Genomic DNA, 26742 nt, shown 5'->3' with positions numbered 1-26742 from the left:
CTGGCAGTGAGATACATCAATGATCCTATGAGTCCTCTGTATTTGGTTTCATCAACAGAAATTCCAGCTTCATCATGATCCAAATGACAGCTTGTTGAGAAGGGTATGCTGATTGGTTTACACTTGTCCATTTCAAATTTCTTCAGCAGATCCTTGCAATACTTGGCTTGACTTAAGAAAATGCCATCCTTGAGTTGTTTGACCTGCAAGCCTAGAAAATAGTTCAACTCACCCATCATTGACATTTCAAACTCACTCTTCATGACTTTCACGAAAGCTTCACACAATTCTCCATTGTTTGATCCAAAAATGATGTCATCCACATATACTTGTACTAGAATTGAGTCATCTCCTTTCTTCTTAATGAACAAGGTCTTATCTGATGTGCCTCTGTCATAGCCTTGTGAGGTGAGAAAATCACTTAGCCTCTTATACCATTGCCTAGGAGTTTGCTTGAGTCCATAGAGAGCCTTTTTGAGTTTGAACACATATTCTGGATGTTGATGGTCTTCAAAACCTGGTGGTTGTGAAACAAATACCTCTTCATTTATATAACCATTTAGAAAGACACTCTTCATATCCATTTGAAACAGCTTGAACCCTTTGATGCAGGAGAAGGCAAGCAGCAATCTAACAGCTTCTAACCGAGCCACTAGTGCATAGGTCTCATCATAGTCTATCCCTTCTTCTTGATTGTACCCTTTAGCTACTAGCCTAGACTTATTTCTGGTAATTACCCCGTGCTCATCCATTTTGTTTCTGAATACCCACTTTGTTCCAATTATATTCATCTCAGGTATTCTAGGAACAAGAGTCCAGACCTCATTAAGAGCAAATTGATTCAGTTCCTCTTGCATAGCTAAAATCCAGTTGTTGTCTTTGAGAGCTTCATTCAGATTCTTAGGTTCAACTTGAGATACAAAGGCCATTGCTTCACAGAAATTGTTCAAGGATTTTCTAGTTGACACTCCTTTCTCAATGTTCCCAATTGCATTATCAAGGGTTAAGTCTCTTGGGGTTTTCCACTCTTTTGGCAAACCTGCAGGCACAGTAGATTCTTGCATAGCATGTGTATCAGCAATATCAAAATGAATCGATTCATTTTGATTTAAAACAGATTTAAATTCATTACTGTCAAGGTCATCAACAGCAGTTTTAGATATGCTATGATCAGTTTCATCAAAAACAACATGCATTGATTCTTCTACTATAAACAACCTTTTATTGAAGACTCTATATGCATGACCATTCAAAGCATAACCAATGTGTACACCTTCATCAGATTTAGCATCAAACTTACCAAGATTTTCTTTGCCATTATTTAATACAAAACATTTACACCCAAATACCCTAAGGTGACTCACACTAGGTTTTCTGCCCTTATACAGTTTATATGGGGTTTTCTTAAGAATAGGTCTTATTAAGGTTCTATTTAACACATAAACTGCAATATAGACTGCATCTGCCCAAAAATACTTAGGGAGCTTAGATTCATTTAACATAGTTCTAGCTAGTTCCTCTAATGATCTGTTTTTCCTTTCAACTACACCATTTTGTTGGGGTGTCCTAGGGGCTGAAAAGGTTTGTGATATCCCATGCTTCTCACAGAACCTCTCAAATCTAGCATTCTGAAACTCTCCCCCATGATCACTTCGAATTGATTTAGTGCAGCAACCATTTTTATTTTGCAGAATCTTTGCTAATTTCTTAAAGGCAGTGTAAGCATCATGTTTATGTGCACGAAATAGAGTCCATGTAAATCTAGAGTAATCATCCACAACAACTAAAGCATACAAATTTCCAGCCAAGCTAGCAACTCTAGATGGTCCAAATAAATCCATGTGCAGTACATCCAAAGGCTTTTTTGTAGAGACAATATCTTTTAAATTGAAAGAAGATTTGATTTGTTTACCTTTCACACAAGCATCACAGAGCCTGTTATCCTGAAATTTAATGTTAGGTAAACCAGAAACTAAATCTTTAGATTTCAATTTATTTAAGTGATTAGTGTGTATGTGAGCTAACCTCCTGTGCCACAGCCAAGACTCATCACTTCTAGACAGCAAACACTTATTTGAAGAGTTAGTTTCCATGATATTCAACAGATAAATGTTATTCACTCTCTTACCAGTAAACAGTACCTTACTAGATGAATTACTTGAGATTGTGCAGCCATTTGACTCAAAATTCACTTTGCATCCTTTGTCACAAAGCTGACTTATGCTGAGAAGACTATGCTTGAGTCCTTCTACATAAAGCACATTCTCAATGGTTGTTGAGTTCCCTGTTCCAACAGTGCCTCTGCCCAAAATCCTCCCTCGGTTATTATCACCATAGGTTACATGTCCTTCTGCTTTGAGCTTCAAGCTAGTAAATTTTGTAAGATCTCCAGTCATATGCTTGGAGCAACCACTATCCATGTACCATTGATTCTTCTAATTGTTCATCTGCAAAACAGAGTAAAAATGATACAAATGGTACCCTTTTCAGTATAGGGTCCAACACAGATTAAAACCTTCTCTTTGGTAGCCATTTTGCTAAATTCTTAGGAACAAGATGCTTTCTAGCAATGCAAGACCTAGATGTATGACCAGATTTCATGCAGTAAAAACAGGTTACATGAGATGCCTTTTTGCCACTGTTAAAAGCTGAAAAACTTGATTTTGCTGGAACAAAAGAACTTGAAAGCTTTTTGACATTGGTTACATTTCTAGGGGTATAACCAAGACCATTCTTATTTAAAACAGCATTCTGTAAGCCAAGGAGAGACTCAAGGTTTTCTCTTCCCTTGGTGAAATTGGAAAGGGTTTTCAGCAAATACTCCACTTGTTTTTCCAATTTTTTGCAGTTTTCACAGGTTTTAATTGAGGCATGCAAGCATGTTAGTTCAAGGCTTACCATATCTGTTTTGGCTTTATGCAATTCTTCCTCAAGTGTTTTTACTTTAGGTGCAAGCACATTATTTACCTTTTGCAGCTTATTGCATATTACAGCTAGCCTATTTGCTTCATCATGAGTTTCCTTGAAAGCAGTAAGCAATTGATCATAGTTATCCGAAACCACAGAAAAATCACTTACTGAATCAGAGATTGACTCCTCATCCTTCATCATGAAGCACATATTATTTTCCTCATTCTCAGTTGAAGAGCTGCTGGTTGAAGATACTTCATTTTCCTCCCATGAAATGTAAGCCCTTCTTCCCTTGCTCCTTTCAACTCTCTTGCTGGCAGATTTGTCCTTTGCTTGATTGTTTGGACAATCTGTTTTGATGTGCCCTGTTTTGCCACAGCCAAAGTAAGTAAATTTAGAGGAATTTGAATCATTAGGTTTAGGATACCTTCTTTTCTGCTGGTTCCTATCTCTGTTCTTCTTCCACAAGAATTTGCTGAATCTTTTTGTAAGAAGACTGATTGTTTCATCATCTTCAGCATCTTCTTTTTCCTCCTTGATCTCATTCTGTTCAGTTGCTCTCAGTGCAAGACCTTTGGGTTTTCTCTCTGCTATTTCCTGCTCTTTGAGTCTCTTGAGCTCTAGCTCATGCTCCATTAGCTTTCCAAAGAGTGCAGCAGTTCCCAGCTTTGACAGATCACGGCTTTCAGATATGGCAGTTGTTGATATTTCTCGGCAAGTGTACCGAATCAACTGTAATATAGTACTCTTTAAAGTACGAATGTCGAACCCACAGAGAACAATTCTAATTAAGATGTTCTGTTTTAAAACTCATTAAGTATAGAAAATAATTTTGAGACTTTGTTCATAACCAAATTAAAGATTTCACAAGAACTCAAAGATTTAGGGTTTGATTCTGGATGTAACAAAACCAACTTATCCAATATAGAGAAAGATACTTGGGATTGGATTGCGTTTATCTCAATCATCTGTATTTTGAATAATGCAATATATAATACTCAAAACTACTTATTCTTGATGCTTAATTTAAAGTCATTCATCTTGATTCCTCACACATGAAATTCATAAGATAATTTCTCAAACATTGATTCCTCAGATATTTAACAAATCATCCAGCTTTAGGAACAGAATTATAATGCAATCAATAACCTGGAATCTATTCCTAGCATTACATGTTATCAAGTATTTTCGTTTATTTCAGATCCTTAAAGGTACTTTCCAGTTAAATTTAAGGATCAAAATCAAGACTCTATTGATCAGACAGAATCAAGCAATAAGCATAAAACGAAAATACCAAGAACAAGTAAAAAAGAGAATTTTATATATATATATATATATCACCAAGAATACATTTGATCAAGATAAATTACATTCAATCCCAAGTTAGAAAGAACTTAGTCACTCATGACAGCTCCTCCAATCTTCATTCTTGATCTGGATTGCATAAGAAGGGCTGATCTGAGCAAGTTCTTCTCCTAAGAACAGAGGTTTCTTCTCTTTCTCTCACTAGTCTCTCTCTAAAAAACCCAATCTGTTTTCCACCGCTCATTTTGAGTTATGTTTCATAATTTATATAATCAACTTTAGCTCAAGCTAGCCCGTTTTAGCTTGAGCTAGATCTTTCGGTGCATTTTTAGCTTGAGCTAGCGATTCTAGTCTGGGCTAAAATTGTACTGCACCTTTAATCAACTCTGGACAGTTTTAGCTTGAGCTAAATCCTCTAGCTTGAGCTAAATCTTCTTGTGATCCAATTCAATTTTTACTTTTTTTTTTCTTTCAATGCTAGCTTGAATACATTCTTTCAATGCTTCATATTCATCTGCAATTTACACAAAAATTGAGATTAAATTTCTTCAATTGTTTCTTGGTTCAAAAAATATATAATCAGATTCAACAATTCTCATATTAGGGTAATTTTCTTACATTAAGCAACAATTAAGTTCCAAAGTGTTCAATTTTCTCAATCATAAAAACTACACATTGGCACTTATCAAATTCCCCCCAACCTAGAATCTTGCTTGTCCTCAAGTAAAGTAATTGAATCCCAAAAAATATGAGTTCATTCTTCCCCAAAATCCTTAAAAATCAAATCTATAGTTTAATATCAGAACAACTGCATGGAAAGAGCACAAGTTATTTCAACAAAAAATTATGGTGTTTCCTATCAATTGAAACCAAGATAGGATAAGAATGTATTCAATTTCCAAGGTAAACAATTGTTACTCTTCACTGAGAATCAAACTAAGGAATTTCTCTCTTCATTCCTCACTGGTGAGTGTTTTCCCTCTTTTTTTTTCACTGAATTCCAAATTAATTTAAGGTTGTCCTTCATTTCCTATTGATTACAAACACTTTCACAAACATAGATCTTGTGGTCTTTTTCAGGTTGTAATGAGGTTGGGTTACAAAGAAAATTTGGTTTTTCCAGGATAACAAAATGCACACTGAACAAAAGATTAGCATATTTGCAATTCAATTTCTAATTGTGTTATCCATTATCCCTTCCATAAGATTCATCCACATTGCTTCTTTTTCTATTCTTGTAATCCCTTTTGCTTTTCCTTTTCTTTCTTTTTTTTTCTTTTTTTCCTTTTTGAAAAGAGAATGAGAATTTGGATAATTTTGTCATTCCCTTTTTCTCTGTTTTTTTTTCATTCTCAAAATCCCAGCAGCCACACCAAACCCAATTCTTTTAATTATAGAAATTTGAATTGCACCTATGCTCTCCTTTTGTTAGCATACCACAAGGTAGGACAATATATGTATATCAGAAGCTAGGGTGCAATAAAACAAATTTGGCTCAAAAAGGGTTATTTTTCTGCACATTTCATCATATATTGCAAAGGTTAGCTGTTTGGTTCTGAGTTTTATCACCTCCAACTCTATTAAACATGCCTCAATCATCTCCATATTTGATTTTGTGATGCAAATTGACTAGAAAATTAGGCAACCTCAATTAACTCTTCACTAGTGAAAGTCTCTCAAACTGTTTAAAGGTTTCACACTCTCACTTGGTTGGCTAAATTCAATTCCTCATTTGTTCTCAGACATTGCTTTCAACTATTTACCTTGTTCCAACTTTTACACATTAATATCCTTTCTCAATTTGAGTGATGGTTTCAGCCACAAATTCTTTTTTCAAATTAAGTCCTTGATCAATCCATTTGGTTGTTCTAATTTAGAACTATGGTTTGATTTCTTTTTCCAAAAAATTATACCATCATCTATCTATATACAAGATTTCACAAAATATGCAAACATCAGCCAATATACTAACTTAAGCTTACCATCAACAAAAGCTAAAGTAAGAAATATTAAACTAAACTGCTAAAGTCAACTTACTAAATTAAACTGAAAGTAAAGTTAAACAAAAAGATAAAACCAGTTTTTTTTTTCATTGTGCATGACAAGTATCAATCTCCTCTTGTGATTTTGTTCCGCTCTGTGCCAACATCATCATTCTGAACTTGGTTTGAATGTTCATCATCATCTGCTGCTCCAGTTGGTCTAGCTGCCATTTCTGGTGTATCTTCAACTCTAGTCCCAACTCCAAATTCTTTTGCCTCCCCTGAAAAACTGTGCATGTCCCCATGCCAAGATAGATAATCATCAAATTCAGTGGGTGTCAACGACAGATTATTTAATACCAGCTGTGGATTTGGTGCGACTCATTTTTCTGCACAAGTAAGAATAAACATTTCTCAAATCAAAGTGTTTTATTTGATTGGCATTTCAATAAACACTTGATATGCAATGTATAAAATGAAATTGAATGAGTACTTTTTGTTTTGGTATTTTATCCATGGAAACCGTACTTAACTTTGATTATCCTATTCCACAATCCTATTCAACATCAAGACATTGAAATTTCAAAAAGATTGAATCTTTCAATTTAAAAACGAAACTATGAACTGGAAGCAGAAACACGCATGACTGGACTTGGTTGAATGGAAATGGCAATGAAAATGATTATGGAGATGAGTAATTACTTACCTTGATAATGGCAATGTAGATGAAATGTTTGTTTGAGAATGATTATGTAGATGGAAGCTTTGGGATTTTTTTAGAACAGAGGGTGCTTCTGAAACTGAGTTAGGTTGCAGGGTTTTCAAAATGTGATTTTTATAAAATGCTGCAAATTTTTTTTTTTTAGAAAACTCACTAGCTTAGGCTAGAGCTTCTTAGCTCAGGCTAAAATTGGGCAGAGAGCAACAAATTTGCTCTAGCTCAAGCTAGCTCGTTTTAGCTTAAGCTAAAGTTTGACAGAGAGCAACAAAGTTTTCTAGCTTAAGCTAGCTCTTTTTAGCTTAAGCTAAAATTTGGCAGAGAGCAACAAATTTGCTTTAGCTCAAGCTAGCTCATTTTAGCTTAGGCGAAAGTTGCAGAACAAAATTTTTTCTTCTTTTTCTGCATAACTAGCTTAGGCTAAAAGTTCTAGCTTAAGCTAAAATTACCCTGCAATGAAATTTTCATTTTGTCTTTGCCAAAAGTTTCAAACCTTTCTAAGCTTTCTTCCATCTATTTATTTCACCAAACATTTCAAAACCTACATGACCATTGCACATATCAAATTGGTTTTAAAGACATCAAATATTAAAACATACTACTAAATCAAAACAAAAATTAAAGACACATTTCAAAATAAAACACTGGGTTGCCTCCCAGCAAGCGCTCGTTTAACGTCATATAGCTTGACGCCTGATTAACATCATTGAAGGTTCAACAACAATCACATCCACTCTGAAACACTCTTTCTGATCATTTGAATATTTCATTGCTTCAAAAACATTAAAGCTTACTTCTTCATCTTGAGCACAAACCTTCAATCTTCCTTTGTCTACATCAATTATAACTTTGGCAGTTTTCAGGAATGGTCTTCCCAGTATTAAAGGTACTTCAACATCTTCTTCAATATCCATTACAACAAAATCTACTGGGAATAGAAATTTATCTACCTTTACCAATAGATCTTCAACTATTCCATGTGGATATTTGATTGATCTATCAGCCAACTGCAAAGTCATTCTTGTTGGTTTCACTTCTACATCTCCAATTTTCTTCAGCATTGATAAAGGCATCAAATTAATACTAGCTCCAAGATCCAATAATGCCTTTCCAACAGTGAGATTTCCTATGGTAACCGGCAAAGTGAAACTCCCAGGATCTCTGGATTTCTGTGGTAATGATTTTTGAATTATAGCACTGCATCCAGCTTCCAATTCAACTATTTCCTGGTCATTGAACTTTCTTTTCTTTTCTTCATGAATTTAGCATATGTAGGCATCTGCTCTAAAGCTTCAGTAAAAGGAATGTTAATTTAGAGTCTTTTGAGAATATCCATGAATCTTGCAAATTGTCTTTCTTTGTCTTTCTTTGTAGGAGCATGTGGATAAGGTACATCTTCTATAGGAACACTCCTCTCTTGTTTTTCATTTTTTTCTATTTTCTCACCAATATCTACAACATCTTCCTTATTGCTTCTTTCTCCTCTCTCACACTCAATCTGTTCTTTTTCACTTTCTTTATCTTTTAAAACCTCCTCCCCAACAACTAAGTTTTTCCCAATTCCTTTTCCTATAACTATCCCACTTCTGGTAGTGATAGAATTGCAATGCTCCTTGGGATTGGTTTGTGTATTGGCTGAAAATTGACTTCCTTGATTATCAGCTATCTGTTTAGCCAACTGCCCCACCTGTGTTTCTAAATTCCTTATTGATGCTTCAGTATTTTTTTGATTGGATAGAGAGGCTTGCATGAACTTCTCAAAAGTATCTTCCAATTTTGATGTTCTCTCATGAATGGAAGGATAATGTGGTTGCTGCTGATAAGGGACTTGTCTGTTAGATGATCCAGCCTCTTGCTTCCACCCAAATCCTTGATTTGGATTATTCCTCCATCCTTGAGCCATGTTATTTGGATAATTATATGCAAAGCCACCTTGCCTTCCTTGATTATTCATATACTGAACCTCTTCCTTTGATGGATTTTGGTAAGAGCATTGGCCATTAAGATGATTTCCCCCACAAAAATCACACTTCAAAGTTTGATTCTGCATTGAAGGAGAATTTACTGCATGTAATTGTTGAGGCAGTTTTGACATTTGCTTCGTTAATGCCTCAATTTGCTGAGTCAAAATCTTGTTTTGTGCTAAAATTGCATCTGAAGTACTAAGATCCAGCACCCCTTTCTTTTGCATTGTATATTTATCATGTTGAGCTTGGTAATCTGTTGAGGCTAAGGCATCAATGATTCTTGTAGCTTGTTCTGCATCAACACTCATCATTGTACCTCCTGCTACAGCATCCAAGATCATTTTAGTATCAGACCTCAAACCATTGTGGAATATGTTCAACTGAGCAATATCCTCAAAGCCATGATTAGGACATCTCCTTAACATCACTTTAAAACGTTCCCAAACTTCACAAAAAGGTTCTTCTGGCCCTTGCCTGAATGTGGAGATATCAGACTTAGCCTTGATATATCAAGAGAGTGGGAAGAATCTGTGTAGGAATTTCTCTTCTACATCATTCCAGCTACTTAGACTCTGGTTTGGATGCGACTTTAACCATTCTTTTGCTTTGCCTGCAAGTGAGAAAGGAAATAGACGCAGATAAACAGATTCAATATCATTTTCCTCGAAGCCCATGGTCCCAACCAACTCATAGAATGTGGATAGATGAGTATAAGGGTCTTCATGATCCATTCCAGTGAATTGATGAGTGTTGATTAAGCTAAGAAAAGCTGGCTTCATTTCTAATGATTTGGTGGCAGGAGGTATGGCTATGCTAGAGAAATGCCTTGGTCCTTGTTGCATAGCATAGTCTCCCAATGTTCTTCTAGGTGGATTTTGTCTATTTTCAGCCATTTGGAACTCTGTTTGATTGTGTGAGTTGAGAGTGTTGAAAGATTCTCCTTTTGCTTGTCCTTGCTTCTTCTTTTCTTCTCTCTTCTTGCTCTGATTTTTTCTAGCTGTCTTCTCAATTTCTGGATCAAATTCCAATTGATCTTCAGGAACCTGTCCTCTCAATAACATGTATCTAAGACAACTCAAGCAAGGATTAGCACAGGATAAAAGAATAAGATATAAACCAGTGTATATTCACAAAGAAAACAAAATATTCACAATACTTAATGAGTTATACTTCAGAAATTCTTAAAAGAAATTGTTCCCCGGCAACGGCGCCAAAAACTTGTTGATATTTAAGTGTACCGAATCAACTGTAATATAGTACTCTTTAAAGTACGAATGTCGAACCCACAGAGAACAATTCTAATTAAGATGTTCTGTTTTAAAACTCATTAAGTATAGAAAATAATTTTGAGACTTTGTTCATAACCAAATTAAAGATTTCACAAGAACTCAAAGATTTAGGGTTTGATTCTGGATGTAACAAAACCAACTTATCCAATATAGAGAAAGATACTTGGGATTGGATTGCGTTTATCTCAATCATCTGTATTTTGAATAATGCAATATATAATACTCAAAACTACTTATTCTTGATGCTTAATTTAAAGTCATTCATCTTGATTCCTCACACATGAAATTCATAAGATAATTTCTCAAACATTGATTCCTCAGATATTTAACAAATCATCCAGCTTTAGGAACAAAATTATAATGCAATCAATAACCTGGAATCTATTCCTAGCATTACAAGTTATCAAGTATTTTCGTTTATTTCAGATCCTTAAAGGTACTTTCCAGTTAAATTTAAGGATCAAAATCAAGACTCTATTGATCAGACAGAATCAAGCAATAAGCATAAAACGAAAATACCAAGAACAAGTAAAAAAGAGAATTTTATATATATATATCACCAAGAATACATTTGATCAAGATAAATTACATTCAATCCCAAGTTAGAAAGAACTTAGCCACTCATGACAGCTCCTCCAATCTTCATTCTTGATCTGGATTGCATAAGAAGGGCTGATCTGAGCAAGTTCTTCTCCTAAGAACAGAGGTTTCTTCTCTTTCTCTCACTAGTCTCTCTCTAAAAAACCCAATCTGTTTTCCACCGCTCATTTTGAGTTATGTTTCATAATTTATATAATCAACTTTAGCTCAAGCTAGCCCGTTTTAGCTTGAGCTAGATCTTTCGGTGCATTTTTAGCTTGAGCTAGCGATTCTAGTCTGGGCTAAAATTGTACTGCACCTTTAATCAACTCTGGACAGTTTTAGCTTGAGCTAAATCCTCTAGCTTGAGCTAAATCTTCTTGTGATCCAATTCAATTTTTACTTTTTTTTTCTTTCAATGCCAGCTTGAATACATTCTTTCAATGCTTCATATTCATCTGCAATTTACACAAAAATTGAGATTAAATTTCTTCATTTGTTTCTTGGTTCAAAAAATATATAATCAGATTCAATAATTCTCAGATTAGGGTAATTTTCTTACATTAAGCAACAATTAAGTTCCAAAGTGTTCAATTTTCTCAATCATAAAAACTACACATTGGCACTTTTCAGCAGTCACCTTTGGTTGCCAGCTTCTGTCGAGGCACTTCAATATCTTTATGTTGAGTTCCTCTCTGTCAAATTCTTTTCCCAAACCAGTGAGGTGATTCACAATATGAGTGAACCTTTTTTGCACATCAGCAATGCTCTCCTCGGGTTGCATTCTAAACAGTTCATATTCTTGGATGAGAGAATGTTTTCTTGACCTCTTCACATCTTCAGTACCCTCATGAGTGACTTCTAAGACTTCCCACATCTCCTTAGCTGACTTACATTGGGATATCCTGAAGAACTCATCCATTGTTAATGCAGAGGTTATGATGTTCTTGGCCACAAGATCATGTTGAGCCTTCCTCCTTTCGGTCAAAGTTGTGCTGTGATTTGAGACTTTCTTGTAACCATAACTTTGATCATAGTGGAGCTTGATTAACTGGCTTGTGCCTGTGGTTTTTACTTCTCACATTGAGAAGGTTTTCCACGTAAAAATTTATGTGTCTTCTTGAAGTGTGTTTTTTGTTGTTGCCATTATTTGCTATTGCTCCTCACAGATTCTTGCAAGTTGGGAAAATTATTATCAGCTGCTTATTGCTCTTGTTGAGTTATTCTTTTTATTGTGTTGAATTTCCCTTCAGAGTGGTATCAGAGATTTTGGGTTTAATAGTGCCAAAGTTCAAGGAGGGGGGGGGGGGGGGGGGTGAATTGACCTTTTAAATCTTTCTCGCAGAAACAGTGTTTAACAAAGTTTACAGAAAATAAATCGATTTATGTGAAAATGAACAGATTTATTTTGGCACTGTTTGTGTTTGAAAAAACGTTTATACAACAAGGTTAATCACAAGATTATGCAGATAGATTTTTTCAGATGCACAGACACTGATATTAGAATGAAAAACAGTGAGTTACAAAACAACAAACATCAATTTCAAGCACGTGATTAAGGTTCAATTGATAGCTTGACAATTAATTGAGTAACCTTTACAATCAACCTGTTTCAGTGGCTTTTAACAAATTATAAGTGTTCTTCTTGAAATCAAACAGTTTTCCAGAAATTAAGAACAGTATGAACCGAGCCCAGAAAGAACAGATTTATTATTGATTGAACAGATTTATTTCTTTGCTGTTTTAACAGTTATGCAGAAACTTAAGTGCAGAGATTAAGGGAGAATGAACACAAGGCAATTATACTGGTTCACTCCACTGAGCTACATCCAGTCTTCACCTAAACCAAGGTGAAATTCACTAAATCACAATACAAACAAACACAATTCCCACTATTCTTGAAACCTACAAGAACTTAGGTACTCTTGCTGAAAAAACCTATTTCAGCTCACACACACTCTTCAAGAAAACCTATCAAGAAGAGTGTTCAACCAAACTATTAGAAGAAATGAAAAGTGAAACGACTACACCTGATTGAGGATACAAAGATCTGCCTTAAACCAGTAGGCAAGATTGCTAGAACAGTAGCAACACCTCACACCAAGCTTTTGGAACCAAACCAAGAACAAGCATTTTGTGATTTTCGAAATCTTTGAAGAACAAATGCTAATTCTTTGTAAAATCTTAATTCTCTGCTGTAAAACTTGTTTTTACAAATGTATGAACGACGTTTAAACTCAGAAACAAGTTTTCATTTTATAGAAAACCAACTTATAACAGATTTTTGAAAAACAGTTAAAGCTGTTATAAAATGAACAAATTGAAAATAAAAAGAACAGATTTATTTTCAATTGCCTCAAATGGGCATCAAATTTGATGATGAAGTGTTGGGACTATGACTACTGAATACTCTACCAGACTCTTGGAAAACATTTCGGGTTTCAATTACAAACTAATCTCCTGATGGTGTTGTCTCCTTTGAAAATGTTAAAAGGGCGATTTTAGGTGTGATATAATGAAGTGGCATAAGCTCATCCATGATTTCCTGCGAGAATGACTTGGGATTATCTCTCGCTGACAAGTTCATTATTCTTGAATGTTAACAACATTATTCTCAACAGGTTATTTATACTTAACACTAGCATATGTATTATAACCAAAATAAAATAAGTTTTTTATCTTTAATTATTTTTCTTGAGCTGATCATTAGTATTTGTGTCGAGCTCATGATTCTTCTTTTAGGTCTAAAACTGAGCTGACCATACCTAAATATTTGGATCAAGATTCCAAACATAACTTGTGATTTGTGCTGTGCATATAAGAATTTTTGTAAATATTAGTTGAGTTTTGAGACACATTCTGAGTTGATGAAGCCTTGATGTCTATCTGATAAGAAGTAAAGAAAAAAACTATAAAAAAAATTGTATGTTAAAACTTAATGCAAAAGTGGTTGGAATGGAGAACAATAGTTTTAGAAATGTTTTTGAGAATGAATGGCAAAAGCTTTTAATTGCAGTTATGATTTTCTACAATTAAGCTTCAATGATATTTCTCAAACATAGAGTGCCATATCTTACACGAAAGCTATTACCTTAGCAGCCACATTTCATCTCTTTCTCTATGACAAGACCCGCTTTTTTTATTGCGCAGATATTTAGTTTTCTAATTTTATCTTTTATAATATTAAAATTTAATAAATTTAACAATTATTTATTTTAAATTAAAAAAATTAATTTAAAATTTTTTGACTTCAAAAGAATACAAAAAAAATCCTTTTTCTTACAATTTTTCTTTAAATAACTAAATTTTCTAATTTCAAATAAATAGTCTCCGTAAAAATCACTTACACACACTACAAAGAGCTTTCCCTGATAAAGAATCTCTCAAAAGTTCTTTTAACGAATTGTATTCAAACACTTTTCATACATGTACATTAATTCATTTTTCTTTTCATAATATAAAATTGGTTTGTTGTAATTGTAAACTCATTTTCTATGACTTGAATCTAAATTTCTTGCATGCGAATTTTTCTTTTAGATATTTCATGCAGATGTATTTTTTTTAACTGTGAATTTCTTATAATTTTTATGCAAATTTTTACTTGCTATTTGCTATGACTTTATGAAGAATATGATTATTTTCTTAAATTTGCTAAAAATATCATTGAAAATGTTAATACTTCGCGCGTTTTCATACAAATTTAGTTCATATAATTAGAAAACTGAACATTTTTTTCAAAATTACATATATAGAAGTGAATAAAAAGTAACAAAATCATACACAATGTAATAATAATGATGAAAACGGGAGAACATTTCTCACCCGCAAAAATAGGGCATTGACTTTGTCTTGGATTTCTTTTACTATCTAGGCATCACATTAAATATCTACTAATTAACACAAATTTTATGGTGATTCGTGATAAATCTTTTTTATGGTAAGTAACTAAATATTATAAATTATTTTATTTTAAAGTTAAAAACTTAAATATATTTTCAGTGTCTAATAATATTTAGGGATTAATTAGTACAGAACATTTTGTTAAAGAATTTGTTGATGTGCATCATTTGATTTTTCAACATGATTTTATGCGTACTCTCGTCTACGCAGGAGTCAACTTCATTAATATTAGACATGAATGCATTGACAAAGTCATGAATATTACGATAACAAGACGAAGCAGGAGCCAATTTTGAAAAATATGAACGAAATTAAATACTCTCTCTCTCATCACAGCTCATCCATAAATATCTCCATCGATCGTCGTTACGAAACACACCATTCACCATTTCTTTCTTAGCAATGGGTGACATGAAACTGTGTTCTTTGATGCTATGCTTGTTGCTGGCAATGTTGATGCTTGGGGCCAGAGCGCAACAATGTGGTAGACAAGCTGGTGGCGCATTGTGCGCAAATAGGTTATGTTGCAGCCAACATGGGTGGTGCGGAAGCACCAGCGAATACTGTGGAACAGGTTGCCAGAGCCAATGCCAAGCTAGTGGCGGCGGCGGAGATGTCAGCAGCATCATCAGCCTTTCTATGTTCGAGGAAATGCTAAAGCACCGGAACGATGCAGCATGTCCCGGGCGTGGATTCTACACCTATGAAGCTTTTCTCACTGCTGCTAGATCGTTCAACGGCTTTGGCACTTCAGGTGATGACACCACTCGCAAAAGGGAGCTTGCAGCTTTCTTCGCTCAAACGTCTCATGAAACCACAGGTCAACACGTTCATATATAATATTCAGTAGTGATTTTATACATGTGTGTGTGTGTGAGAGAGAGAGAATATTAATAATGTTTTGGTTTGTGTAGGGGGGTGGCCAAGTGCACCAGACGGTCCATACTCGTGGGGATATTGTTTCATCAACGAACGGAACCAGGATGTTTATTGCAATGGTGGAGGATGGCCATGTGCTGCTGGTAAAAGATATTATGGACGAGGACCAATCCAACTCACACAGTAAGTAGCCAAAATGTTGCTTTGACGTATATAAAAGGTTAAAAGTTATTAAGAGTTGACTTTAACCTTAATTCAATCTCATAAAATCAGTTTATAAGATAAAATTAGCATTCACTTATATAATATAAACTATCAACTATCGAAACTATTAACTATCAACTTGTATGTGAGACTATATATTATAGATTGTCCAATAATAATCCGACAGCCAATTACATAATAAGTTCATGAATAAATTAGAAATTGGTTGTTTGAAGTTTTTGGATATTGAGTGATGTGATAGTGTGTTGCATGGTGGACTAATGGGATGCATGTTATGAACAGCAACTACAATTATGGGCTAGCTGGAAGAGAACTTAGTTTGGATTTGACGAATGATCCGGATCTAGTGGGAAGAGACAGAGTTGTGGCGTTCAGAACAGCCATATGGTTTTGGATGAGGGCACAAGGAAACAAGCCATCGTCTCATAATGTGATTATCGGAGCATGGAGCCCATCTAGTGCTGACACGCAAGCCAGGCGGGCTCCCGGGTTTGGTGTGATCACCAACATAATAAACGGGGGACTGGAATGCGGGCGCGGGCCGGATCCGAGGGTCCAAAGTCGGATCGGGTTCTACCAGAGGTACTGTCAGATGCTGGGTGTGAGCCCAGGAAACAATTTGGACTGCAACAATCAAACCCCCTTTTAAATTACTCCTATGTCTCTCTTCCATATATATATGTATACTTCCATCCCATGTAATCAATAAAAACGTCTTCAATCAATAATCCCTCATTAAAGAGGTTCCTTCTCTCACACTTTTTCATATAGATTTAAACATGATTTTAGTGATTCTAATTTTGGTTATCGATAGAAAATTATTAAGTAAAAATTAATTTTAGATAATAAAAATAATTAGTCACTAAAGTGAGATATTATTTTAAAGATTATTAAAATTATTGGTATCTAAAGTAGTTTTTATTATTAATAATATTTATAAAAAAAATTTAAATTGATATTTAATTAGCTACTAATATTTTAGTTACTAACTATTTTAGATTATAAAGTTTATAGCTATCATGCAACGTCCTCCTCATCCCATGTTAAAGGCACCATTTTTTGTGAAGAAGATAAGCGGAGAAAATAACTAAGAAGATTCAGCTCCTACTTAGGTGGAAAAAATATCTTACACTTTGCATAAAATCTTAATATTTTTTTTCTCTTTTAATTCAAAGAAGTAATTTGATTTTTTTTTCATATGTGGCTCATTTATTCACATAGATAAACATTTCTTTCAGACCATTTATTCTAAAAATACAAAATTAACAAAAAATAATAGTTAAAACTCAAATAAATCTAATTATATATATCTTAATTAAAATAATAAATTTATTTATTATTATAGTGCAATAATAATAAAATTAGGATGATCACACACCATTATATTAAAATTTCTGTTAATGACTATTATTTTACTTTTATTCCTTATATTTTGGTAATTTTGGTTTTGGAACAATAAGTTTTAAAGGTCACAATGTCTCTCCTATAACGAACAAGAATGAACTTTTTTAAAAGTATAAATTACTATGTTAAAAAAAACACCTCATTCAACTATGTTAACTCATTTAACGTTTTAATATAAAAAAAAGTCAAAATAAATCTTTACAAAAACATAAACAACCATACTTAGTCATCTAAAACTTAATATATAAAAACGTAAAGATATAAAATATATAAATCTAAGACTTAACCTAAAAGATTGAATTACCCACAATTACGTGGTTATAGTTACCCAATATTATCAAATGATTGAATCATTATTAAATATCCAGTCTTATAAATTTTACACTTATAATATTCATTCTGAGGGTAAAGCATTAAAAAATATAAATATAGTAAGAAAAACAGAGAAGTTCCAATTTTCACTTTAAAAAATAGAGAGGAATTCGGGTAAAAGGTTGGGAGTTAGAAGGATATATGATGAACTAGTATATGTTAAAAAAACTTAACAATTAACTCCCATCTACATCAAAGAACCCAACATTTAGAATTTGCTCTGAAACCTCTCTATCATTATAAAGAGGTTTTTTTTATAAAGTTTTCGTGTTAAGCATCACTATGCAACTTGACATCTCAACTAAGCTGATACCTCAAGTAACAACAATCATCTGCCATCACATGAAAAAATATTATTAAAAAAAAAAATTAAAAAAAATACAAAAATATGGGGGGACTAGACCAAAACCCATATGTTAACACAAACGATACATAGGTAGATTATACCTATTCATAAAGAATTCTAAGAACAGACTAGCAGGGAGTCTATTATACCAATGAAAAGATTCTCTATGAATAAATCCTAAATTAGCCAACTTATCAGCACACGCATTCTCTTCACGAAAAATATGAGTTACCCTAAACCTGATTGTCCCACAAAAATTAAGACAAGTATTCCATCGATTCTGAAGCATCCACGGAACATTAGTCCTAGCAGTAAACGCAGCACAAACCAAGGCAGAATCACATTCAAGCCAGACATTAGCAAGTCCCATTTTTTGAGCTTCCTCCATAGCATGTATAACTCCATAAAACTCAGCAACCAAAGCAGTTTGAACTTCAAGAAACGCTGAAAAAGCACCAATAAATTCTCCCGTACTCCCACGAAAAATACCTCCACAAGTAGCAAGACCAGGATACCCCTAGCAGCCCCATCAGTATTAATTTTGACCCAGCCTGGTGAAGGAAATTCCCATCTAATAGGAAGAGGACGAAGAACTTTACCGCTACGAGTCTTAATACCAAAAAACTTAATCACGTTGAAGTCCAACATATCATTCTTCATTGAAGCTTTAGAAGAATTTCCCACTAGACAAGTTAAATCTTTAATTATCGAAATAGCCTTAGAAACCCCAATCTTATCCTGAAATCTAGCATAATTCCTCATACGCCATATCATCCATATAGAAAAGGTTATCACCGCAAGCTTAATCAATTTAACCAGAGGACTACCATCACTCTTAATAAAAGAAAGTATACCCAACCACGAGTTTATGCTCGTGCCATTCTGATACATTATTTATTTACAGAACAAATTGTCCTATTCAATCTTCAAAACTTCAATCAGTGCATCATTCAAAATCACATAAATTTGGGCCAGTGTTCGGAAATGTTTAAGCAATTAAGTAATTCTTCTAAAAACTAAGAGATGATTAGCATTGGTAGAAGGATAGAAAATGTCACAGCAAAACAAGCAGAATGTACAGTGACATATTTAACAACTCTATTTGTACATTTGGGAAATTTCAGAAACTCTGTTATGCACACAACAAAACAAAGCCTAATTGAGCCTCAGTTTTTTACTACACATATGCCTGTTATACTATGCCTTAAGGAGAAAATATATTCAGAAAAGACACTCTAGTATTAATCAGACGCTTAAATAAGCATTCCAATCCATTTTCAATTTCTTCAATGCCAACCACCAAAGCTTCTAACCTTCCATGTGCAGATTGAATCTTCTCAGACTCAGCATCTCTGCTCAGATTTTCCACAATCAAGCTGTTAAGTGCAAAATCCACCTTTTCCAATTCATTTATGTTTTCCTGATGATTGTTGTAAGCAAACACCCCCTTCTGCATCAATCTTGAGACAAATGCCCACTTATTAGGCTTTAGTTTCATGATTGGTGAAGAAAGGAACACAACAAGAGACTGAAAGATGGAGCTTGTGATCCAACTAGCTTCTCTTAGCACTCTAACCACAGCAGAGAGGTGGTCGTTAAGATCCAATGGAAGAGAAGCCCCAGATAAGTCATGATCCATCTGCTTCAACAAAAGCAGAGATTTTGTACACTCCTTCCTCATGTTCCTTCTGAGCCTCCAATATGTAGAAACATGGCTCTCCATGTCAAAGTCACCAACCCTTCTCCTTCTGATTGCAGACTGAAGTTCCTCAACACTTCCTTTCATTGACAGAATGGCATCCCTTGTTATGCCCAATAGGTCCAAGAATCTCACTGGGCAATCTAGCATCTCATTGACCCATTTCTCATTTTGGTGTTGCCCTAGTGCTTGTTGGGTCAATGGCAATCTCAAAAGATCTTCAATGCATTTGTACAATTCTGAAAGGCCAGAGAGAGCACAGCAAATTGTTTCCACCTTTGATGTAGACGATGATGCCTCCAGTGATTTAAGCTTGCTCAGCTCCTCTTCACTTCTGGCTGTGCTTGGATGTGATCTTGTTGGCAAACTAATGGATCTAACACCATACTTGCTAGAATGCTTTGGAGAAAATGTAGCTACACTTGCCCTTTTCATCTCAAAGGATGCCTGATATGAAAACAAGACTCAATGGTATAATACACCCCTATTGATACCTCTAGACATTAGAAGGCAGAAAGAGAGGTGCACAAGTTTATTATAGACCTTGATGCCATTTGATAGAAAAATGGATTCCCTGAGGTACTATTTAGTGTTTGGTTTTTTGTGACGTAGTTGTGCTGTCACATTTTTATCATCAAACCAAACCAGTAGCCATCCATATTTTAAATGAAACACCGTTATAATTATATCACATGGCAAAGGAAACTCCCACCTTCCCATTAGTCTGAATTATTTTCCTTGTTTGGTGACTAATTTTTTCTAAGATGGTATTTTTAATGTTTAGGAATTATAGCAGAATTGATCACAATCTGTCTGTTCAATGGTTGGCATGTAAGATTTTACTCACAGTGAATAATTTTGAGAATTGGGTTGGAAATCTTACATTAATTAAGAGGAGCATGCATGTATTGAATCTACTACTTTTATCAAAAAAGACAAAGAAAGGGAACACATGGGATAGGTATGTTTCTGATAATTTAGGTGGGTCTTTTGTGAAGAACAGAGGAAAAGGACCGAACCTTAGCATCAGCCTCTATCTTCAATGAATCTAAGAAAAAGCCACCGCTAATGGCAAGGTACGTATACTTTTATTATGTTCATGAAGGTCGGTTACATTTAAAGCTTCTCTTCCAAAGTTCCCTTGAACCTTAATTCACGTAACTTCTCTTTTCGTCTTCTTCGTATGTAGACGGTGTGAGTACTAAAATGAGAAAAACAAAAACATACGTTGTTACCACAATGTTCCTTCTACGGATTTCAACCTGCCAAAGTTTGAATTCGGTGTAGTATTAGGAATCTCTATTTTGCATTATTATGTGTAAGGAATGGTCCCTTTCAAAAGATGATACACAATAGATATTGTGTGAATGAATTGAACCAATTACTCAAAAAAGGTTTTGTTCTCTAACATTATTCCTCTTCAATATTATGAGGGTAACATAATTCGTACTTTAATGTGGTACACGTTGCTACTAAGTTCTAATCTTCCATATATTATGCCGGCCTTAAACCTAATATTTTTGTTTTACATGATTTTGGAATATTAATTTTCCTCGAATTGGATGTGACAAGAAGATTTTCAAACGTATATTTGATGAACTCGTATCTGTTTATTAAATTATAGTTTGTCGATTATGATTTTGTTTGACTCCTAGTATCATAGACCTCCAAGTTACATTAAAACATATATGACTAAATCATAAATTTGATCAAATTACTTGTGGGTGAAATTCAATTTACGCATCTGAAATATAATCTAAAAAAGTGATGGGAAATTAGGATATGATGATGGGTGAAAATCAAGAAATCACAATTTTGATTTGTTGTACAAATCACGATTTCTTTTTATACCAGATTCTTTTTTACCTCCCCAAAAATATGGCTGAACTATACAACTTTTGACTTTAGACAATGACTTTTTCAATGGTTTTGGTTTTGGTTATGTTTGTGTGGTCCACATTTGTTACATTAAGCATTATTTAATTCAAAGGGATGCTTTATATACTTCAAAAAAGAAAGAAAGAAAGAAAAATAAAAGGCGTGCCTTGGAACATATTACGTCCTTTCGAAGATAACAACAAACATATCTATATTTCCTAGAATTTATTAAGAGAAAGAAACGAATGGTACGTATTTTTTGTTTAAGAAAATGTTTTCTATTTTTAATTTTAATTACAAATATGTGACTTTGTTTTCTATTGTTTTCAGGTTTTATTTTTTATTTGCGGGTGAAATTCATTTTTTGTCTACAGTGTAAACACATTATAGATATATTTTAAATCATTTCACAGAGAATATATATTTAGATTAGGTCCATGGATGAAAATCCAGAAGCTATAGTTTTGATATGGTGCCAGATTCTAAAATATTGATTACCCAAAAACATGGTTTTATTTTTTAATTGAAGACTTCTATAATGACCTTTTTTAGGCTATTTTTATATCGGCTTTTTAGGCTATGAGTTCATATTTGTTACATTAAGCAATATTTAATCTAAAGGCATGCTTTAAGTTAAAAAAAGGCGTGGTTTGAAACAAATAATGTCTTTGCTATTATAATTTTGAATAAATTTATAATTGATATTTATTTTGGCCAAAATTTGAGGTTGGATGTTTGGAGTTGGTCTCTTTCGTAATTACAACTTTTAGTTGCTTGGAGGTTACACTGAGATAAGGAGAGTTATGCTCCACTTATTGACAGTGCTCTCATGATCAAGTCACTGAGAGCATAAAAAATTTGTATCATATGTCTATTATAGAATAGTGCTTACTTTTTGTTAGGACTAGTGGCCCAATCTTAGGATTCAGTCCAGTCGGTCTGTTTGTAGAGACCGTTGACGATCGAGTTGGTCCGATCATAGGATTCGACCAAGTTGGTCCATTTGTAGAGACCATTGACGGTCGAGTTAGGATTCAGCCAAGTCGATTTGTTTGTAAATATCGTGACGGCCTAGCTGGTCCGATCTTAGGATTCGACCAAGTCAGTTTGTTTGTAAAAAATCATGACGGCCGAGTTGGTTTAATCCCAAGTCAGTCCATTTGTAGAAAACATTGATAGTCGAGTTGGTCCAATCTTAGGATTCAGCCAAGTCGGTCCATTTGTAGAGACAGTTGACGATTGAGTTGGTCTGATCTTAGCGGCCAAGTTGGTCCATTTGTAGAAAACATTGACGGCCAAGTTGGTTCGATCTTAGGATTCAACTAAGTCGATCCGTTTGTAGAGACAGTTGACAGTTGAGTTGGTCCAATTTAATATTCAGTCAAGTCGGTCCTTTTGTACAAATCGTTGACGACCGAGTTGGTCCGATCTTAGGAGTCGCCTTGTAGAAAACATTGACGACTGAGTTGGTCCAATCTTAGGATTCGGCCAAGTCGATCCCTTTGTAGGACCGTTGATGACCAAGTTGGTTCGATCTTAGGATTCGGTCAAATCGATTCGTTTGTAAATATCATTAACGGCCTAGTTGGTCTGATCTTTGTTGTATGTTTCTCATATTTTGTTGTCATAGAGTTAAAATCGAATCATGCACTATGAATAATCATTTTTACTAGAACAATGATTGTAGATCGTGAACTAGTACATCAAGTAAGTTCCTAAAAAAAAAGGTGGGTCACTAATGGACACGCTTAAATACCAAATTTTTCTTTGTTAGAACTTTTCTAGACATACACATTTACACTACTACACTCTCTGTATATATTCAATAAAAAAAAATTTCTTTCTAATGTGAGACATCATACTAAAACTAAAATAAAAGAAGAATAGCCGATTGAGAGATCCATGATAAATAATAATAATCTTCATTAACAATTTATAGTTAATGTATTGTGTATCATAATCTTTTATCCGAAATTTCAAGTTTATAGTTGTTTATAGGGAAAAGTTCTTTTGATACTGTGAACACCGAAAAACATACCTTTAATAAATTTTATGATCATATATTAAATATTTTAAATTAAAAAAAATATATTAATTTATTGATATATCAAATGTTTGTTTTCACTATTTACACCGTGTTAATATATCAACACCTTTATATAGCCTTCTAAAAAATAATAACCATGAAACAACCTATAGATTGATTGATTTGATAAATTTAGAAGTTTTAACCATGGAGTTGTATGAGTATTATTATCCCATCCCTTCGTCACGGAGTTGATTGTGCCAAAGAACATGAAGCGTTATTTTCGGAGGCTACCATTGCCGCAAAAACCCGTTTATCTGTGCATAACTCGTCTTTGTTTAATTCTAAGTTAGATTTGATTCTCGGGCTATTCTTTTGTTTAGAATGAGTGTGCTAATGCATGTCCAAATCATGGGATGGACAAAGTGCTTGAGTATGTTTTCTTTTTGGATTTGACCTTAATCAAATGAAAATTCAAATTTCTGCTCCAAAAAGTAACCTGAGAGTTTACAAAGGTTATTTTGATCAACTTGTTTTTTTTCTTTTTCATCCAAGAAAGGGAAGTAAAAGTCTTGTGTTTGGTAGATAATAGTATGGTAACACTTAGTGTGGTAAAGCACAATTTGAAAATTGTTGTCTCCCTAGAATAGTAAAGAATGGCAGATTATATAGATCTTTGTTAATATATGTCAAATGATGACACAAAAGAAAAAAGATTAACACAAGAAGACATCATAATGTAGAGAATAAACATCTTTTTTTACATTTCATTATATTTCTTTACATGTACAAATCATTCCTTAGCATACCCCTAAAACTCGTATGCATATCAGGATTGTAGAAAAGTTGCTACTGAAAGCACCCTACTGGGAGATGATATTCAAAAGGGAAGCTCTAGTTTTAATCAAGCGCCTAAAAACACTCTCCAAGCCATTCTCAACACTTTCAATGGCATTCTCCAAAGCCTCCAATCTTTCATGCGCCACCCGAATGTTGTCATCGTGAGTGCCTTCATTCAGAAGAGTGCTCAAAGCTATTTCCACACACTGCAACTCATTCTCATTCTCTGAGTTTTCCTCAGATGGTTTTACCCCCTTGTGCATAAATTTTGCCACCAGAAACCATTTGGTTGTTGCCTTCGAATTCGATGAAGACATTGCCAAGAATGACAAAATAGATTGGAACACTGACAAGTTGATCACAATGACTTCCCTAAGCACTCTAGTCACACAAGCAAGGTGGTGATCAAGATCCAAAAGTGGGGACACCCCAAATTTGCCATCCATCTGCTTCAATGATGTGATCAACTTATTCACATTCCTCTTCATCTTCTTAGCGAACAGTTTGTACTCAGCCACACTTGTTTCAACACTCGAATCTCCTTTTCTTCTTCGAAGGGCAGAGTGAAGGGCTTGGACATTCTCCTTAATTTGCAACATGGTGTCCCTTGTGATGCCACACATATCCAAAATTCTCATGGAACCATCCAACACCTCTTCCACACATTTGTCACCTTTGTGGAGAGAAATCACTTGTTGTGTGGATGACATGTTGAGAAGATCATCCAAGGCAAGGTAGAGGTCTTTAAGCAAGGATAGAGCAGTCTGAATGGAGTGTGAAGAGGATGTGGATGTTCCTTCCCAAGTCTTTAGCTTGCTCAGCTCCTCCTCTACCCTAATGGTGCTAGGATGAGACCTAGAAGGCAAACTAATTGAACGAACATGGTACTTATTTGCCATTTACTCTTCTAAGTTGTTGCTTTTTTCTCTTCAATAGAAGCTTAATTTTGGGATGCTCTTAACAAGTCCTTCACTCTCTTTATATAAGGGCTATCTCCAATTATTCGTAGAGGTAGAAACAACCAAAAAAGGGCAGCACAAATCACCTTGTTTAACGTGTGGGGGCATGTGGTACACGCATGGGTTTCCCTTAGATTTCGGTTAACTAGTCACATCTGTAGCCGACATTGTTCTTTATAATATATGATAATAATGTGATATTATGTGTAGTGAAATGGGTTCGACCCTTAAGGTCTATTTGTGAACATCATCACTTAGTTTGCCTCCTCTCTTGCCACAATAACTTGTAGCTTTCAAATATAAAATTGGTATCCACTGCTTTGGTTGTCTGAATATGAAATAGTAAAGAAATGGGATGGTGGAGTTCTGAGATCCACAGAAGTTTGATCTGAGTTTTAGATAACCCTTTTAAAACTCCAAGAACAATGGGTGTGTGAGAGAGTATTTAGTGTATAATATTGTGTGCACGAGTGGCATGTATATTCCTTGTACTTGTTCACACTTTGGTTTTAACCATGCTTTGCTTAATATTGCATTGTTTATCCAAAAAAAGGAATCTTGTTAGTTTTTTTACCTCGATCTTTATGAAGAATCTTGGGGTACGTGAAGAAGGACGCGTATCTCGCTGAGAGGATTGACGCGTGTTCATATAATTGCTGGGTTGGTACAAAAGATACAGAGATGCCCCATTAGGTTTTGGGCATGTGCCTTTGCTTATTCATTCATCTATCAACCTAACTATAATCATGTGCCTTCTTCTCTATATTTGCAAAAACCCAAAACCTAGGTCTTCATGCTTCATTTCTTTTATAATTGTTAAAGTTTATTATGCAATAATATCGGACACTCTCTCTTAATCGTTTTTTTTATACTCATACCAGATACCGACATTCGTATGACATTTGTAGGACACATATCTGTAAAGTCTTCAGTTCAAAAAGTATTTGTTGGATTTCTGACAATTCTAGTACGCTTCACAATTTAAAAAAAATACATTATTTTTTTAAAAACTCGAACTTATTGTATAAATTTTTATTATGATTATAAAAATAAGAAATAAATCATTTTAAACCAGTCATGAAAAACATTTGTCTGCTTCAAAAAAATAATCTGAAACATATACTTGTGCACATAAATCTTTATTGTCAATTTATATAATTCATTATTATATAATATATAGATTTGTGTCTTTGTGTACTACATTTTATATATTATACGTATCTTCGTGTCGGTATCCGTGTCGTGTCAGTGTCTGTGCTACATAAACATTTTTATCTTATTAACAATAAATTATTGTGAAAATTTAAAAAAAATATTAAGATAAAAATATACGGTCTTTTCACGAGATAAAAAAATTCCTTAAAATAACTAAATACGAGTATTTCGTGCGTGAATCTCATGTATGTTTCTTTTATTTATTTAAAAAAATAAATTAAAAAATTAGTTTTTTAGAAAGAATTCTAT

The 26742-nt window shown here is 34.1% G+C and overlaps 3 protein-coding genes and 2 pseudogenes across 3 annotated transcripts; 2 read left to right on the top strand and 3 right to left on the bottom strand.

The window, feature by feature from the left end:
• Window positions 1-7592: 7592 nt before the first annotated feature.
• Window positions 7593-9931, bottom strand: LOC150028908 (uncharacterized; annotated as a pseudogene).
• On the top strand, window positions 9279-9384 carry LOC137808882 (small nucleolar RNA R71; annotated as a pseudogene).
• Window positions 9932-14951: 5020 nt separating the features above from the next.
• LOC137808525 (endochitinase) lies at window positions 14952-16532 on the top strand. Its single transcript, XM_068609679.2, has 3 exons — window positions 14952-15470; window positions 15565-15712; window positions 16037-16532. The coding sequence occupies exons 1-3, from the start codon at window positions 15053-15055 to the stop codon at window positions 16401-16403; spliced, it is 933 nt and encodes a 310-aa protein (XP_068465780.1). The 5' UTR covers window positions 14952-15052; the 3' UTR covers window positions 16404-16532.
• A 2390-nt stretch (window positions 16533-18922) lies between these two features.
• On the bottom strand, window positions 18923-20198 carry LOC137808513 (uncharacterized). The gene has a single exon (XM_068609656.2). It carries the CDS (start codon window positions 20008-20010, stop codon window positions 19081-19083), a length of 930 nt encoding a protein of 309 aa, XP_068465757.1. The 5' UTR covers window positions 20011-20198; the 3' UTR covers window positions 18923-19080.
• A 4021-nt stretch (window positions 20199-24219) lies between these two features.
• On the bottom strand, window positions 24220-25286 carry LOC137808514 (uncharacterized). The gene has a single exon (XM_068609657.2). The coding sequence runs from the start codon at window positions 25216-25218 to the stop codon at window positions 24343-24345; it is 876 nt and encodes a 291-aa protein (XP_068465758.1). The 5' UTR covers window positions 25219-25286; the 3' UTR covers window positions 24220-24342.
• Window positions 25287-26742: the final 1456 nt, after the last annotated feature.

Source organism: Phaseolus vulgaris, chromosome 3, assembly GCF_051622355.1.
Source record: "Phaseolus vulgaris cultivar YP4 chromosome 3, ASM5162235v1, whole genome shotgun sequence".
Lineage (NCBI taxonomy): Eukaryota > Viridiplantae > Streptophyta > Magnoliopsida > Fabales > Fabaceae > Phaseolus > Phaseolus vulgaris.
The sequence above is the reverse complement of the archived record's forward strand: the minus strand, read 5'-3'. Positions and strand labels throughout refer to the sequence as shown.